The 18996-nt window shown below is 38.4% G+C and overlaps 4 protein-coding genes across 4 annotated transcripts; 1 reads left to right on the plus strand and 3 right to left on the minus strand.

Moving 5' to 3' along the window:
• Positions 1-259: 259 nt before the first annotated feature.
• On the minus strand, positions 260-2236 carry hoxd11a (homeobox D11a). Its single transcript, XM_047047065.1, has 2 exons — positions 1573-2236; positions 260-908 (listed from the first exon to the last, which is right to left on the minus strand). The coding sequence occupies exons 1-2, from the start codon at positions 2174-2176 to the stop codon at positions 676-678; spliced, it is 837 nt and encodes a 278-aa protein (XP_046903021.1). The 5' UTR covers positions 2177-2236; the 3' UTR covers positions 260-675.
• Positions 2237-6028: 3792 nt separating this feature from the next.
• On the minus strand, positions 6029-7201 carry hoxd12a (homeobox D12a). Its single transcript, XM_047047355.1, has 2 exons — positions 6636-7201; positions 6029-6488 (listed from the first exon to the last, which is right to left on the minus strand). The coding sequence occupies exons 1-2, from the start codon at positions 7198-7200 to the stop codon at positions 6247-6249; spliced, it is 807 nt and encodes a 268-aa protein (XP_046903311.1). The 5' UTR covers position 7201; the 3' UTR covers positions 6029-6246.
• A 3050-nt stretch (positions 7202-10251) lies between these two features.
• hoxd13a (homeobox D13a) lies at positions 10252-11392 on the minus strand. Its single transcript, XM_047046011.1, has 2 exons — positions 10832-11392; positions 10252-10511 (listed from the first exon to the last, which is right to left on the minus strand). The coding sequence occupies exons 1-2, from the start codon at positions 11373-11375 to the stop codon at positions 10252-10254; spliced, it is 804 nt and encodes a 267-aa protein (XP_046901967.1). The 5' UTR covers positions 11376-11392.
• Positions 11393-16488: 5096 nt separating this feature from the next.
• evx2 (even-skipped homeobox 2) lies at positions 16489-18817 on the plus strand. Its single transcript, XM_047047527.1, has 3 exons — positions 16489-16882; positions 17269-17510; positions 18203-18817. Exons 1-3 carry the CDS (start codon positions 16489-16491, stop codon positions 18815-18817), a joined length of 1251 nt encoding a protein of 416 aa, XP_046903483.1.
• Positions 18818-18996: the final 179 nt, after the last annotated feature.

The raw sequence follows: 18996 nt of genomic DNA on the forward strand, positions 1-18996 counted from the left end.
CTTTAGTTTTAATAAATAAACTACACAAACACTAGACTCTGATAATAGCAAATATAGTATATGTAGTTATGTTGTATGTGTTGCCTATATAATTATTTATAGTTTTCCCACTTTTACTATTTAGCCAATTCGATGCGTCGGTGTGCGTAGTTTACTTACGTTAGTAATTATTGAACGTTTAATACATATATTTTTCATGTGTACTTTATTGAGTACCACAATACACATCACATGCGTTTACTAAATGCATACACAAGTCTACTGTTATAAATTATAGTACTATATGATTATTGTAATCAATGTAGGACCTATGTATTTTTTATAAATTTCAAAGCATGTCGGAGAAGCCTCAACCCAAATAAATAAAGATACATCTAGATTACACTTATTTATAATAATAATAATACACTGTAGATTGGTAAATAATTTCGAGGTCTCCTGACTGATCTGCCTTGACTGAATTGAATGATATTTCAAATAAGAGGATGTACGTAGCCTGTGTTCATTGAGGTAAGTGTGACATAAAGCCTTGCATAGATAGCTCCAGCCAGCAACAATGTTCAGTAGCCTGTAGCTGTGACGTGTAGGCTATAGTTTTTTGTGTTGGATGAAAATGTGTAAAAGTATTTGCATTGTTCAGGATGATATTTCACAGTTCAATTTACATGTGGACTCTCAGAATAGAGGGTTTCCTGTAAAGTACTGAAGCCGATCTCGGTTGAGCTTTTTCTCTTTCATTCTTCTATTTTGGAACCAAATCTTCACCTGGCGATCTGTTAGGTTTAACATCCTTGACAGCTGAAGTCGCTTCTCCTTGTTTATGTAGACATTGAAAAAGAATTCTCGTTCAAGTTCTCGGATCTGGTATTTGGAGTAAGGGCATCTCTTTTTTCTGGACTTTGTTGAACCTACAGAAGAAAGATAATGTTTTTAGAAAGCAGTTCATACTAAAACAGCTTCGTCAACAGGTTTGAGGAAAAATATCAGGTAGGCAAAGCAAACATTGGCCTACACAAATACTCTGATGGGTGTGCGCGTGTACAAACACGCGCGTGCGCTGCCATACATAATCTTTGTATTCCAAACCCACGTAAGAAAACACATACAAATATCCCCCTGTCATACACATACACACACAGGCAAAACATGCATGTTTGAAGTTCGCCATTAGCTTTTAAGGATGTAAAACTATAGCCGTTATTTGTGACAAAATGTAGGCCCCTATACATCATGCAAGGCCTACAACTGCATAAATACATATGACAATAGAAAAACTACCATAGTCGTCGAGGATCTGAGCCCCTGCGACTGGGGACTATGCTATATATATGTTTGGGTAATACATGAACAAATGCATTGCTGTGTATATTAGGAATGTAATATTCCATTATCATACTCTAGTTAAAGCGAGTACCTCACTTACAACTCAACTGTTTTCCAATCGTAAATATCTTTACAACCATAAAGTAAATCTTATTGGGATATAAAAGCTTTTGTACGCTTATAAAGCGGCACATAAACCCGGACCGACAAAGTGGACGTTCCACAACCCCATCTGATGCTTGTACCTACTTGGTCCGTTGCTCTTGTCCCCCGCGCAGTTTGATATCGAAGAGTCCTCGTCTGTGTTCTCAGCTGGGTCTACAGACTGTTCTAGTATATCTGGAGTCTCTTTATTGCACGCAGATTCTCCGGAGGCATTGTCTGTCTTTTGTTTTGAATGGTCAGAGTTGGCTTTCTCAGAGCTAGCAGTCTCAAAAAACTGGTCGAACCCCTGAGGTAGAACTCCATTTCGGCCAACATTAGTGAAGAAATTGCAGGGCGAGTTCGTCCCCCCACGGTGGCCGAACAAGGAATCATTTTTGAATATCATTTCTGCCCGGTTTGATGACTGAATTAAGTCTCGGTGCATTATCTCATCCGTTGAGTAGTAAGAAGCGTAATTACCCCTGTAATGCCATTTGCTTGGGTGATCCAGTCCATAGTCCCTGAAAGCCACATCCCGAACAGGTTGGACTTGAGCTATGTTTGAAGAATAGGGAAAATTGATTTGACACGATGTAGTCTGTGGTAAAAAGGAGGAGACCGATGAAAAATCTGGCGCCGAAACGTAATATGTACAACTTGGTAAATACATATTTGGCGCACAGTTGCTGCGCTCATCGTACTCCGTCATCTCTCGCCTTCCTTTGCGATAGCGAAGAAGAATTGGCAGCTTGAGTGTGTTAAACTTTGTCCATCTATTGCACCATAGGCGTGTGGAAAGGACCCGTGAGGGAGAAAAAATCGGAAACGTGGACTGACGTGCAATTCATCTTGATCGATTCTTGAGGTAATTGTGTCATGTGATCCGGTAAAGGAATTACCATACATCAATATCATTCATTAAAAACTGTCTCGAGCAACTCAAGTGGGCGCACACGGCAGTTCATTGGTTGCCTGGATTTAGTTAGTAACTCCTATGTAAATCTGTCTGCTTTCCCTATGCAGCTCTCGAAAAAATACATTAGTAGATACGTTTTTCAGCAAAAAAGTCAAACCAGAGGCACACATAGACCTCTCATCTATCAAGTATTCTACGTGGAACATAATCTGCATCAAAAAAATTATAACCGCCCACATATTTAACCCTTGGTCTGTGTGCTATTTTAAAACAGTGCCAATTACGCATTCATCTTTCTTTGATATCTATTCACATTCACACGTTGCACTAAAACTCTGAAGATTATTCCAACGTATTATTGCGTTGAGGAACAGGGAATGACAATCAACCATTTTTATACATATATGCAACCAGATCCAGCAGATAAAGGCTCAAATCAGTCACTGGTGGCGCGCGTAATCTTTTCGATTTCGTAATGCAGGGGAATTGGCTAAATTGGTTAACCATCTCAACAACACAATCATGTTTATAGGGTTATATTCATGTTAAACTTGGTTTAAAATCCTGAATAGGCTACAGGAAGAATACAAATCTTCATAAAACATGTTGATGGCCATACCCTACATGTTAAACTGCTCTGGCCTACACAAATGCAAAAGAATGAACGTAAAGGTCAAAAGCAACGAAAATAGGATACCATATCAAACACACTAGAGAGGTCAACAACTGAAGGAATCAGTAATCTTAGTTTATTTTAAATGTTATTACTTGCGCTATATGCTATAGGTCTACCTACACAAAAGAAGACCTACGATCCAAATCGATTATTTTGGAAACATTGCTTACATCTTCAAGTGTTTCAATAAGCTACATTATTTACTTGACTCTAATAGCGATTGGGACGCTACGCGAATAGTACGTTAAGGCCTTTAGGCTCATAACTTTTTCATATTTAAAAACAGAAGTCTAGTCTTTAAAGCACATACAAAAGAAAATAGTGCTCCTTACCTTATTTGTCCATTTTAGAGACGCAATCCAGTAATGGTAATAGTTATTTTGGAAATGTATGTAAGCATTTTTTTAAATGACATAAAAAATAAGAATGATCCATTGTATGATAGATTGAAAGTGTGTTCTGCATTGCCAAGTACAAAACAGCCGTGCTGGCTTTGAACGTCTGCGGTCTGAGACGAGTGCACCAAGCAATCCCAATAACCGTCGACACTCAAATCATTTTATTACACAGACAAAAGGAAGCGTTCTAGTTTAAGTGTATGGAGTAACTCAGCAGGAAAAGAACTGGTGATGGTGCGAGGAGATGACTTTGTTGCTGTTGTTGAAAGTGTCTGGGTTTCAGGTCTTTAAGTTTTCAGCGTTGTTGAAGTTGGAAGAGATATTTGAAATATAAAACGTTATGCGCATTAATGTACAAATAAGGGTCAACGTGTGGAAAAGTGAGAGAAAGTAGGACCAAAGGTAGGCTGGACCGTTAGAATACATTTAAACATATCTTGGAACAAACATCTATCTTCCGCCTTCCTTCAGTCTACTCTGTCTACTTCTGTCAACCATAAACGGTAAACATGAAGGCTATTTTTTTATTTGAAGAAAAGCCACTTTTCAGTAAACTGTAGGCTAAATATATTAAAGTATTGTTAAACAAACAGTCAAAAGAAGAATAAGATGTGCTTACAGTGTAAAAACAAAAACAGAAACTAATAAATATACACTCATGACTACTTTTCCCTGTATGTTTTTTTACAATAAGGCTATTGCATGTATTTAAAATGTCTCTATTTTACTACTGGAACATAAGACCATGTCGAACGAGGGCTACGATGCTTAAATGAGACCTATATGATTATTCTTCAGTGAGAAGGTGAAAACGTGAGTGATTAACAAAGAGAAGAGGCTGAAATGCAATAAACAATGTTATATATTTTACAATGAAAGAAAAAACTAAACAGAAGCTGTATTGATTATATTTTGTAAATTGCATGATGTAAATTCGTATAGGCTATTTACTATGGGTCAAAAATACATTTGCATTATTGTAGCCTCAGAAGCAGAAGTTTAAGAATGAGAACAAAATGAGTAGCTTAAGCATCAACACTGAGGAGTGAGCGAGTAGGGACATGTTTTCAACACCGCCTCAAGTTCCCCTGGATGTGTCAAATAGGTTTAACTCCTTGCAAAAAAAAGCCCTTGGTTATAGGTGAACAGAGCACTGTTCATGTTTTGAAATGCAAGATTAGACACTGATTTGACCTTAACTTTGTTTTGAGCCCCCGGTATCAGATGAACGCAAGCTGGCGTTGCCTATAGGCCTAATCTACCCTTAAAATCTCGTAGTGGAAAAATTACTTTGAGCGCCCACGAAATAGGGTACAACTTATTAACACATACTTTTGAAATGATACTTATTTGACATCATTTGACAAGGTAATTCCTTAAAACACAGATCAACATAGTCTCAAATCCCATTTTCATTTTTTTTTATTAAACAGATAGGCCTACTCATGAATTAAACAGCCTACATTTCAACCAATTTTAAAGATTCTGAAATAGCATTCATTTAGGGTCTGATTAATTTACATTGTAGGCCTACAACGCCATGCTTATTCCGTAACAGTATATGCCAATTACTTACTTACCCATGGTTTCTATGGGAAACGTAAAAAAATAACCTATACCGTCCCAGGTTCCTCAGCTAAATCCGCAAAATATTACTGCTTCTATAACAATTTAAGCGAGACGTCAATGTGTCTATTTAGAATCCCAAACCATATTTACACCGCAGGTAAAGAGAGGCTAAGTCGCGTCAGATGGTTCTCACCAAGTCTACATGTGAGTGCTCACTTTATGTTTATCACTGGACAGGAATGTTCATTTTGACAGTACTACTGTACCAGCACAGATTTAGCCTATTGCGCATCTGAAATGTTAAGGTAATTCTATACTCTTATTGAGATTATCAGTCCCCACTGACCTCTTTTGCAGCATTAAGTGTTAATGTAAGAAATATCTCTCACGCTCTCTGGGTTCCCTTTGCTATCATGTTTCATCAGCGTTAGGCCCACATTGGAGCTCAACTAATGTGGAAAGTAAGAGGAGAAACTTTAGTCGTTCAATTCACTTAATGAAAGACAGTGATAATGCAGAAGACAAGTTTATTGTACTGAACTATAGCAGTCATGCAGTTGACACACCAATTAAATGAAAATTTCCCACAGTTCTTCATTCCACAGCTAAATACGAACTTGAGCTTGGAAGAGTTATTCCTGTTTAACCTACCAACTGTAGCACACAGTCCGGTCCACGTCAACATGAAAGGCAGACAAACATTTCAACCCTAGATAGGCTATGTTTACTTAGCCTATCATAACATATACTTATGCACTCATAAATAACATTTATTTTGATACATTTGACGAGAAATAAACACATCGTCAATCCAAAATACTGAATCGTTACGCACAATATAATATGCGACAGCTTACGCATATACCGTCATCGTAGTCTTCTACTGGATCTTTGTCAACAATAACGATATTGAATGAGCATGCTTTTCAAAACAAAACAAATACACAAATGTTCAATGATTTCTTTCAAAACACGACTCAGATGCACAGGCTATCAGTGAGAAATAACGCATCGCTTGTGAATATTTGCATGCTAAAATACACACGAAACCGTTTTAATTTACAACATTAGAGGGTCGTATGATAATTTAACAACATTTGAAGCTTACTATATATTTTATCAAACCATATGTATATTGCCAAGGTCAATATATGAACACAGTTTTGAAATGGCTGGTTGCCTGGGCCCTGGGCCTTAGGAGGTCACGATCAAGCACATGACTATCCATACATAGAGAATGCGTGCTCTCGCATCATCAGTCTTTTCTTCTTCATTCTGCGGTTCTGGAACCAGATTTTGACTTGTTGATCAGTTAAGTCCAGTCTATCGGAAAGTTCCTTCCTTTTCTGTCTGTTTATGAATTCGTTCATCATGAATTCATTCTCAAGTTCAGCGAGCTGTGATTTAGTGTATGGCTTTCTCTTCTTTCTGGGTTTCACTTGTGATGAACACCAGGGTGCACCTGGAAAACAAATAGGTAAAAACACGTTGGCAATTGCATTAAAAGCAGTCTAGAAAGAAACGTGGAACACAGCTCTGACAACAACCGGGAGGCTGATTAGTTAGCTCACCAACCAATTGTCAACCAACAGTTGTGAGATGTACTCACCATCCGAACAAGATGCGCGGGAACATGCATTATTTGCAGATGGTTGCGTTGGAGTATTTGTATGGACCGATTGCTTAAAGGCAGTAACTCCCTGATTTGTTGAATTTAGATGGATTGGTGGTGCAGAATTATGGGACTGTCGGTCCAAGTTTGCGTACTCGTATTTCGAGTTACGCGCAGTGATCACTCCATGTTCACCAGCAAAAAACGCTTGTTTACCAGATTCCTCTGGCTTGTGGTTTACGTCCTGAAAATAATATTTACTTGACTCGTCCACTGGTCCCTTGTTGTGGTTGTTTGGATTAGTATTCACAGACACTGAGTTGTGTAGAAACGGCGAAGAGTAGCCACTGAAGGCACGGCTTTGTGGTGGAGATGTGCACGAACTTGGAGAAGTCCACGGGAGCGTGCACACCTCCCTCCTGTTATAGGAGAGCTGATGAAGAGCGGGATGATGGGCTCCATTGCCCCGCAAGTTTGTGAAATATAAAGACTCCGGGGTAGGAAAATTCAAAAGAGAACCTACATAGCCAGAATTTAGAGGATTTCGCTCACACATTTCCATTGAGCTCTCTCAAACGCTTCTTACACCCCTTTTAGCTACTCCTAAAGAATAAAGGGAAGCTAATTGTTGATTGGCTAAGGAGGCATCACGTGATATGCAAACCATGTTGTTTAGTCCTACCCTTGCTCTTAATAAGGCAAGGCATGCTATTCTGCAAGGGAAGGCCCAACAAGCTTATAATCAAAGAAAAAGATTGCTTTATATTTTTTATAATAATTCTTTTATTTAGAAACCCATATGTGCACACCACATTATACCTGCACACCAACCTGCCTATGTGCAGGAAATCATGATGTAATGCAAACAAAATGGATGAAATAAAATGCATGTAGACTTCTTACTATGCTATTTAGTTAAATATCCTTTAATTTGTGTGTGTGAAAATAAGGACGTTGATCTAATTGTTCAAAATCGGTTTAAAATCAACATCAACATGATTATGTGCGTGAGCGTGGACGTGGACGGGTTACGTTGACAATTGGAACCGTTGCAACATCTTTCTATCCATAATTACCTCACTTGTATAATAGTTTTTGTTTTGTGTATGACCTCAGTCGCAATGTATGTGTCATTGCTGGGAATATTTAGGAAAATACGTAGACTGTATGATCTTTCAACAGCTAGGCCAATAACAACGCTACTCGTGGAATAGTGGCAAGAACAAACATTATGGACAATACTTTCTGGATTTAACCAAACATATTGTAGTGAAATTGTAAAAATTATTAAGTTCACTACTTGTAGTGGGCTGAATATATTATATTACAATATATTTGGTGATACTTGTTGATAATACGTGCTAAACTTAACATGAATAAAATCACCTACTTTGTTGACAAAATAGCGATATTGTGACTAAAGCCTATAGGCCTAGTTTAAGTGACATTTTAGTTTTTAAACTAAATAGTATTTAAGTTATCAGGAATGCACTAAATATGATAAGAACGCAATGCTGTGTCTTAACCTATCCATTTGTTAAATTGGTCTACAAAACTATATATAATTTATGACATATCATTGAACAATTATGTGAAAATAAATACACAATTTTAAAAGTTTTTTTAGGGAAAGTTTTTGCTAAACACTGTAACATAATGCTCAACTAGAATTAGACAAAAAGAAAGTATTAAATTACCTTACAATTAAAATGAATGTGCCTTTGTTACAATTGATTAAATAAAACGTACATCCCAATAATATCCGTAAATTAGTCCGGACAATATTGTAATTTTTCAGTGGCTAGATTGAGACTAGACCTTTCAGTAACTCATTTAGTAACAGAGAAATAGCGTAGGCTTAGCCCTGGATCTACAATAAGCAATTCTCCCATCACATCTATTCCTCTACAAAGTGACATAAACCTGTATCTTTTATGTTGAAACGTGGAAATACCCCTTATATTCATGTATATTCATTGGTAAACCACGAAGTGAGGACAACCAGGCGACACTGACAACTTCGTCCGAAAGACAAGCTTTCTGAAGGCTATGGCCTGATTTTACGAGACTTGTAAATGCAAATGTATATCAACGAAAGTCTTTGTAAACCAACAATACATAGAAAATAATGTACAAAATGTTTTAGCAATTGCAAGGTTGGAAATAGATGTTTTTTACGCTTAGAAACATGCGTTAATCGTAGTTCAAGGTCAAAGTCCAGAGAGCTCAGATTAAGCAAAAACAAGTCCAAGTGCACGCTATCTTGTGACAGAAGATCCGTCCCTCAAGTCGCCTTTCTGAAGACGAGCTGTCTTGATTTCAGGGAACCTTAGGTCAAAGGAAAACATCAAGTTGCGCTATAACTATTGCGTAAAAGGAATGTTTTTAGTATCAAAATGTAGCCTATTGTTTTCTGTGAGTTTTGTATGAAATGTTGTTGGCCTATCGGTTTAAATTAATAAAGCTGCAGCCATTACGTCATAACATCCATTGCGTGACAACTAGTTATGATGACACATTATTTTACTGAAATGTTACTACCAATAAATTAATTTACATATTTCAACAGAAAGTTAACAGACAGAGTTGTTGCGTGTTGAGTCCAGCAGATGGCGAAACAAGCCCATAGAAATGTTATAATGGGTGGGCCAATCTCATGAAGAGCCTATGTAGTAAGACAAAATAGGCCAAATGTAAGCCAATCATGTGTAAGCAAATAAAGTATTTATATTACTTCCGATGACTAGCATGTGTTATATTGCTGAATGATTATTTAGCAGAGCAATGGGTGGTTTCAAGTCGTAGACTCCTGAAATGGGACCAATTTCCTTCCTTTTCTACGACTGAACTGCGTCATGATTAGCTTTTTTTCTTGAGAAGGCATTCATGATAAAACTATAAAAACTATATGTTTTTGTGCGTCTTAAAGGCAGCAAAACGTTTTGCAATCAAATGAGTTTAGTGACCTGCAGTTGGGGGCGCGCATATTGCCCCGGCTTCCTCTGTGTTTGAAATCGAAATACTCTCAAAACCAACAATGAAAACCACTGTCACAAAGTGGACAACAATGATTATTCATACGTATTTTATTTTAATCATTCTGCATGGCATAACATAACTATATCTCAGTCTCTGGCAATGAAACCAACGCAATGCACATTCAAAGAGTGCAATTCAATACTTAATGAATACACATTACAAGAGTACATCTGTCATAAGAATATATAACACTCGATTCATACTTTCTGAAGACAACCTGTGGATACATAGGGACTTGAAAATCAACTTCCAAAGATGTTTCTAAGTTCAGAATATAGACCTAGCTTGATGAGTGAATTCACTCATCAAGCTAAACCTATGTGCTCTTTCCTACCCGCGGAATATCCACAACCAAAACAATCATTAACGTTAGTCTTACAACTTACTACAAAATGTCTACATTTCAACATATATAGCTATATAACATATGTTACTCTGACTTGGCACACTTTAAAAAACAGCAGCTTGTTGACGATTACATTTAAGAAAAGAAAAACCACAGGACGATTTACAAGAAACGGGTATAGAAAGTTACCTGAGAGCTTTCAGTTTTCAACATAACCCTTGGTACATTTCAAGAACAAGTTTCGTCGCCTTTAATTTGAGAAATGACCTTCTTATCTTTGACGCGGCGATTTTGAAACCATATAGTTACTTGTCGCTCGGACAGACTGGTGGAGAAAGCTATACGTCGCCTCTTGTCCTTGGTAATAAACTTGCTAATGGTATACTCTCGTTCAAGTTCCTTGAGCTGCAGCTTTGTGTAGGGCACCCGTTTCTTTCTTCCACGTCGGTAAAAAGTCCTGACATCTGGCTGCTTCATTACTGCTTCCTCTACAGACGTGCAGATAAACAAGAGACGTTGGGAGGGAAATGAGTTAAGAAGAGTACAACTTTATTTCACTTTATATGATGTGATTATGCACAAAAAATATAGAGACCTACTTATAAGTAACCTATAAGATATCTAGTAGTATTAAGTTAGAGTAGCCTATCAAAAAATCGATCGGATTATCATCTACACCGGATCGGTTTTTCCAGATGACCAATTACACTGGATTTCTTCTCCAACCGGGCAACATGACGCTTCACACAAATGTCCTTTTCGCCAGAGGAAAGCATCATGTTAACATTCAACAACTGTAGCATTATACCTGGGATGGATGGGATCCACAACTGTGAACTCTGGGACTGATCCCTATAATGATACACTGAGTTGCTACAAACAGGCCAGTCCCGGGGCGTCGGATCGTCCATGGGTAAAATATCATGCATCGGATCCCTGCCAACAACAGGTATGTCTATATACCGAGGGTTCCTGGAATAAGAGTCCGTGTAGCCTTCATAGACCCGTAAGTCTTTGATCCTTGACGTTATTGCACTGCAGTGTAAGTTGTGACTAATGAGTCCTGAAAAGGGCATATTTTGTTTTACAGAGTCTCCAGAAACCGACGTAGAGGACGTCAGTGCACCTTGCTGAAATGCATGACTGTCTGAGAGTGTCCAACCAAAGTAACTTCTCCCAAACCCACAGTCGAATGGTGGAGGTGCATGTCTTGATGCTGTAGAGAGTACTGTATAAGATTTACAAGATTCTGTCCAATGAGCGCTTGGTTTGTTTTCTTTAAATGCTGCCGCAGGTCGTTCGAGGGTAGAGGAATTATAACTGCAATGAATGTAATCGCCCAAACCATCCATTTTCACTTAATGGTCAGATGTTTTAATCCTTTTGATGACAATTTCAAATAGTCCTCCCAGATCGAAAACACACGAAACACAGTATGTTGCCTTGCATACGACAGCAAACCCACACTGAAGTCAAATGGTTTATTTTTGCTTGACAGATTACAGAAGTGACAATGAAAATGTGGTTGGCCAGTTTTTTCACGTGACAAGCAAATATAATATATAGGCCTATGGCTAATGACCGAGACAAGCCTGGGGGAAAGTTAGATTATCGTACACAACCTGCATCATAATTTCGTGAAACTTGTTGTTGTAGCCAATTCTTTATAACTGTAATAAACGTTTCTAGTACCATAGTGTTGAAAGGATGGTATTTAATTAATATATATTTTGAACAACTTTATTTATTTGTGAGCTTTGTTCATAATAATGTGTGGATGGAACGTAAGGGCATGTTTAGCCTACATGCGAATAAGCCACATGTAGGTCTATGCTAAGGCGTTTAGTGTTTATACCCAGCTAACAAAAAACGTAGGTCTTACAGGGGTAGCCTACTGAATATCGCCTTTTCCGGACATTATAGGTTCATTGGACTAAAAGTTTCCATAACGTGTGAATGGGTCCTACCTCTAACGTCTTAAACAGGCTGTAACTTTTTGGGAGTTTTTCTGGGAGTTTTTCCTTGTCTTCCTTGAGGGTTTAGAGGGGCAGTTCTATGGGCGTATGTGAAGCCCTCTGTGACATGCTTGCGTGTAAAAAGGGCATACAAATACAATTGATTTGATTTAACTTTCAGTACGTCTGTAAGACTTTAGGGAACGTTACAAATGTCTTTGGTAGAAAATATTATATTAGGTCATCATCATAACGTTATTTACAGTACCAATTGGGTATCTAATCTTGCACGTCCAGGCAAGGTTTATAACTCTCCTAAATAACGTCCTTTGGACATTCAGAGGCCACCATAATGCTACGTCCTGAATAAACCTACTTGAGCTTATTTATCTCTCATTTTAACTTTCTAAAGTTGCATCTTTTTTCATCATTATTTGCTCATTAACTTTTGTCAGGTGACACCACAGGTACGTTATCACGACTTTATATTGTCTAAAATGGCATTGACGTCATGTCCTGGAACGTAATTTTGTTAGCTGGGTAGTTCTTCTTGTGAGCATGTAATATGAATTGTAGGCTATCTAAACTAACGAGGACCAATTATTGGACTGAATTTTAGTCTTTTGCATGCCAACTTCTTACATCGGCAGGACAGACAACTGTTGTATATACAGGCCTTACCTACCACATAAACAAACCACTTTGGTGCACTGAAAAGAAAACCCATTCAACTCAAAAGACGCTGTCATTTATGGGTTTCATTTTATGCATGTAGCAGAGCTTTTGTCCAAAGCGACGTACAAATACTAGTTCATTTGGAAAGTAGGCTCGGCAGAAGATTAACAATCAGAAGTATGTAATATGTCAATGAACAGGTTTGGATTTAGGCCTACAAGCCTAAATACAATGGCAAAGCAACCATATTCCAGCTATCAAGTAGGCCAACTGTGAACACAAAGAACACTAGAGCAACAAAAATTAGCAACAAATCTAAATAACTTAAATGGCTATAGGTGGTTAAGTAGTGCATGCTGAACAAAAATACAACCACAGTGTTAATCTCAATTACTTAACTGCAGAGCATTAAAAGGCATCTCGATTAGCTAACGGTAGCGTGCAGCAAAAACCATGATATATAGGCCAAGTGCAACATTGAACACTTTATGGTTATTTACTGCTGGCTGCAGTTTGTTGAACATGATCTGAAATACAACGTGCAGAGATACAAATTCGCAATAATCACAATAAGTAGGCAAATTAACTGCAAAGTGTCATTTTTGATTAGTACGCACACAAACTGAAGTTTGTCGAGGTAAAGTTTGAAGAGGAGTTTGAGGCCACAGTGGGAGGGATTGAACCTTGCACTGAGTGTGCAACCTGCAATTAGTATAAAATGATGAAAGAACAATAACTCGTCACTAACACACAAAAAAAACTAATAGTCTAATCTAAGACATAGATTAAAGGCTGACAGTATACCGGTCGGTATATATGACGGTATAGCCAACACCTCGCAGAATCACAAAGTACCATACTATTTAAGGTTATCCAGATTAAACGTTTTGAAACACTTGGTAAACCTTCCAAAAACCATCATGGACGTATTGGTGATTAGCACTTAAACTTCTATAGTTTTGATTTCATTCTGGTGGTTGGTTTCATTATTCTGTTCTTTGGTGGAATTAATTTGTTTTTACCGTGTAAACCGTAAAGTTTTGGGAAAAAAGCGTTATATTCAAGGTTGTGTTTTCCTGTGTCGTCTTGAGGCACTATCACCATTCAGATTGTTTTCAAACATGGATGCCCCAATTCAGTTGGTAGCATGTTGCCCGCAAAGGTGGATAATCGCCACTAGATGGCTCTCTCAGTTTACATTCGAAAAGAGAATGTAAGAGAATTTCTCGAAGAAACCTCTGACCGCAAAAAAAAAACATTGATGTATATACAAGACGATGGGGGTTATGTCAATGGGACAGACGCATAGGAACAGTTAACAATTCTTTTTTTTTTTACTTAACTTTGTATATAATCTATTCGTATTTGTCTACTCTTGTTTGACTGCAGCATAGTGACTGAATGTTAAGACAACCATCTGATGAGAAGGTAGGCCTACTGCTCATCATGGAGACAGAAAACTAACAAGCTGTAGTCGGCCAAGAATAGACCTGTAGCCTACGTGTAGCATGAATGCGCGTGGAAAAGCATGGCTACATGTATGACGAGGATGAAGATGATACATGTGTTTACGCAGCTGATGCTATTTCATAGAAAAGTTCGTTGGGATCGATGTTTGGGACAGGCCTAAGTGGAAAGATTAATTGTGCATCTAGTTCTATCCTATAAGTAAGTTTTGTAACATTTATTCATTTCAGAGGAAAATATTTAGCTTTAATACAATTAAGGCACGTCAGCATGTTAACGCATAAAATATCAGTAAAATATTGTTCATTTGTAGGCTACATCTCTCGATGATTATATAACTTAAAGTTGTATTCTATAGCCTAGGCTACTGGCGCTATGTTGAGGTCATAATGCTATACAGGTTTCTCCATCATGGATAGGTTTCACCTTTTATTTCTTATTATTATATATTTCTTATTCTTTATTTCTTTTTATTTTATTCGAATGAGCTTTTCCAAAACGTCACAGCATTTAGGGCTACGTCAAATTATATTCTTTCGGCGAAACTTCCAATAACGCTTCACTTTTAGATGTCACAAGCCTTAATTGATTGACATCAGATGTATGTTCATGTAAGTCAAAATCGGTTATTGAAACGAAACAGGCTAGGCCTAAACCTATGTTGGAAAAATCTACAAGGCAAGTCTAATCTAAATGGAAAAAAATGACAATCTACTTAAAAATAGAATTGTCGAAGGACACATCCAGCAGCTTTATAATTAGTAGGCTATCTATAGCATAACGTTTTCGGGGTGGGATAGGCTACACAAACAATACTGTAACAGAAAGCTAATGCACGTGTGCATTAAAGTCGCTACATTTTTTTTTATATTGTAGGCCTACACATTCTTCATAGTCAATTCTAAATTACAGTCCAAAGAAATCCGTTGTTCTTTAAAAGGCGAATTAATCTACGGACTGAGGGGCAGGAAACAAAACAGACATCACGTAATTTATGTAATACTTTATGTAAACTGAGGGGGGCGCCAGAGCACGCACCAGACAGCACTTCCGGGCCCCTCTGCTAAACTCCACTATCAATACCCACATAGCGTTGCACATTCCCAGTTAACCTCGCCATTACAAACCATTCAGTCTCAGAACCGAGGACAGCGCTTGATCTTAGGCCTATTTTTAAACAATGTATTGCCGATGGATAAACAGTGCCTGCAGATGGCAATGATCATTAAGAGATCAAAATAAAATAACTTCAATTTCATATTAACAACAAGACAATGCAGGTGCAACAATAGCTGCTTAAATAGCACACACCCGCATGCAAATAAAATCCACATGTTTTACTTTGGAAAATAAGAATGGCTAGATAAATAGGCATAAGCAAGTAGCTATCAACAAACGCTGTGAAATTATAGAATGTTGAAAACGGTTCATTGTGCCTTTTTATTCGTTGACCACATTTAATAGATGAAACGCTCAAACAACAGTGGTATAAATGAGTAACATCTCTAATTTCGTAGGCTATGGTTGAAATAGGCAGTAAAATTGTAATGCAAGATAGGCTGAAGGTAGAGACATAAATGCAATGCAAGGCACTAAAGTATAATTTACACAAAAACATTGTTATTAGGCTTCCTTTTCTTTTTTTACATAAAACTGTTGAAAAGCATCCTTAATTAAGCCTGTAGTATGCTACATTTAAAATGCCCTTTCATCTAAGGTCAGACCTATTGTGATATAATTTTAGTGTTTCACAAAGAAGAAGCAATAACATAATCGAGGAAGAATGAAAAGAGGAGAAAAAGAAGGAGGATGAGGGGCAGAAACAACAGAAGGGAGAAACAATAGAGAATCAAAGCATAATGATATTCCTAAATGAAGAGGGAAATGTTGCCGCGCTCATTTTATTAATCAGACTGTCAATTTCACCCCAGAGGCCAAACCCAAGAGCAATCTAAAGCAGAATCAGATCAACCGAGGGACCAGCACTCCACTCCTCACTTCTCCTCATCCTCTTCACTTGGATATATTTGTCTGACCGAAGGCCGCCTCCATCATCAACTGACAGCCCTATCGTATTTATTTGCTTATAAACCTGTTACAATAAATGATCATTCGAGCAGCGTCACGCGCACACCTCAACGACGAGCAGCAACCACTTTTTGATGAATGACATTTTGGGATAGAAAGGATGCACGGGTCATTTTGAGCAGCCATTCGTTGCTCGCGTTGGCATCTTATATTTCTGCGTCTCGCACATAAACGGTGTTTTATTATTTTAAGACAGTTGCTGAGTTGACTGCGGATTAGCTCCGCCACAGTCATCGGAGCACTATTCCTGGGAATTTTTCCTGTTTTGCTTTAAGACTTAATGATGGACAGGATAAGAAAAGAGATGATTCTGATGGAAAGGGGTCTGCACAGCCCAGTTTCTGGCAAAAGACTCTCAGAATCTGGAAATTCGGTATTGGAGGCCCTTGAAAATTCTCAGCACAGTGGTCGACTAAGCCCGAGAATAACTTCCGCTTCTCTTCATGGAAGTCTCGGGGATATTCCAACCAAAGGCAAGTTCGAAATCGACAGTCTCTTCGGTAACCATCATAACAGCGAAAATACGTCTTCAGCGGAGATTTCATCCTCAGAAAGCCGTAAGAAAATTAGCTTATATCCAGAAGTTTCTCAAGATTCCGACATCAACAGTGATGTGGAAGTGGGATGTCCATCGCATCGCTCCCCGAGCCAACACAAGGAAAACAATAACAAAGGTAGCGTTTTATTTTAAAATAGCCTATCAACGTTTTTTCATAATCCATAATATTTTAACGGAGTAGCCTATAGATCTATAAACTGTAGCAAAACTACTTATTATTGCGATAGGCTAAGCTAATTCTAATAATGGCATAAAATACTATGATAAATGGCTTTGTAAAAACGTTAGAAGGGGGTTTAAAATCAAATCAGTTTATGTGATTTTGGGAATAAATAACTTAGTTTTATTTATTTTCTGTAAGGAGGCAAACGTTTTTATTTTTGTCTTTTGTTGCCAGTAAGGTTTCCATTAGGCTGTATTACTATAATTTTATAATCCTAATAATGTGTGAATTTGAATTGACTTATGTTCTATCGAATAACTTGCATGGTTCTGTTTTAGGGTTTTCTGACAACATGTCTGGAGGGTCCAATACAAGTTCATCTTCGCTTTCCAATCTTAACGGTAATTCTATGGGAGGCCCAAACTGTTCTAATGCGGATCAAGTCAGAAGATATCGGACTGCTTTCACCAGAGAACAAATAGGACGACTGGAGAAAGAATTTTACAGGGAAAATTATGTCTCGAGGCCAAGAAGATGCGAACTGGCTGCAGCACTGAATCTACCTGAGACTACTATTAAGGTAGCCTTTCTATCTGTATTATTTACGATGATACAGATATCATTTTCCATGATCATCAGAGGGTGTATACTGTTTTAATATTATAGTTTTATATTATTATATACCCTAGATATTTGAAATAGGCTGTGTAAACAATTACGCGCAGGGAATTTAAAGGGAACGTTTAGCGACTCCCCGCCCCCCTCCCCCCAAATATACTCGAACATACACATACCATACTTCCAGAAAACTTCTGGATGAACTTGATTGTTGTGGAATCCTGCATGCTATTGCATAGCTTGGATGATTTTAGGATTGCAGCAAATCTTTGGGACAATTAAAAGGGCGACGTAAGCCTATTAATTTGAATAAAGCAAAATACCCTCAATCTTTACAAGCTCCCCCCCTCCTTGTCTCTCTCTCTCACTCTCTCACTCTGTCTCTCTGTCTCTCTGTCTCTCTGTCTCTCTGTCTCTCTGTCTCTCTGTTTCTCTGTTTCTCTCACACAGAAATACACACACACAGACTTAAGATTTATTTCGAATATTTTGACTAGACCGGATGCCGTAGCTTGTGCAGTGCGCACGCTTAAAAAATAACACTTTACATTAGACGCATCAAAGGTGAAATAAATATTCCTGTCACATTAAAGGCCCATAGCCAATTTAGGATGTGTTGAGCTCGAATAAACTTGCGCTTTATTTTATGTCTAGGTCTGGTTCCAGAACAGACGGATGAAGGATAAGAGGCAACGTTTGGCGATGTCTTGGCCCCATCCAGCAGACCCAAGCTTTTACACCTACATGATGACGCACGCAGCAGCCACCGGAAGTCTACCATACCCTTTCCATTCTCACATGCCTCTGCACTATTACCCGCATGTTGGTGTCACAGCAGCAGCCGCTGCCGCAGCTGCGTCTGGTGCGGCGTCGTCACCTTTCGCCACCTCTATCCGCCCCCTTGATACTTTCCGTGCACTCTCTCATCCTTACTCTCGACCAGAACTTCTCTGTAGCTTCAGGCACCCAGGACTTTATCAATCACCCGCGGGCCTCAATAGTTCTGCGGCAGCATCAGCGGCAGCGGCAGCAGCGGCGGCGGCGGCAGCGGTCAGCGCGCCATCAGCCGCTGGGCCTTGTTCATGTCTCAGTTGTCATAGCAGTCAGGCAGCAAGTGCTCTAGGCTCCAGAAATGCTAATGCTGACTTCACCTGCACTGCGTCCGGGCAAAGATCCGAGAGTGGATTTTTGCCTTATTCTGCCGCTGTTCTCAGCAAAACCTCAGTACCATCCCCAGATCATAGAGAAGAGACTTCGCTCAACAGATAACTGATTGGAACAAATCACAAGACTCTCATTACGTTTTTTTCATTCTACCATGCGTATGTAATTAGATACATCAAGGCCTAGTTATGGCCTATATTAAGGTTGGCATAAACATCGTGCTCATTTCGAAATAATACCACAGATTGTTCCCTCAGTTAACTGTGTTTAGTGGCCATTTACGC

This window comes from Hypomesus transpacificus, chromosome 23 (genome assembly GCF_021917145.1).
Source record: "Hypomesus transpacificus isolate Combined female chromosome 23, fHypTra1, whole genome shotgun sequence".
Lineage (NCBI taxonomy): Eukaryota > Metazoa > Chordata > Actinopteri > Osmeriformes > Osmeridae > Hypomesus > Hypomesus transpacificus.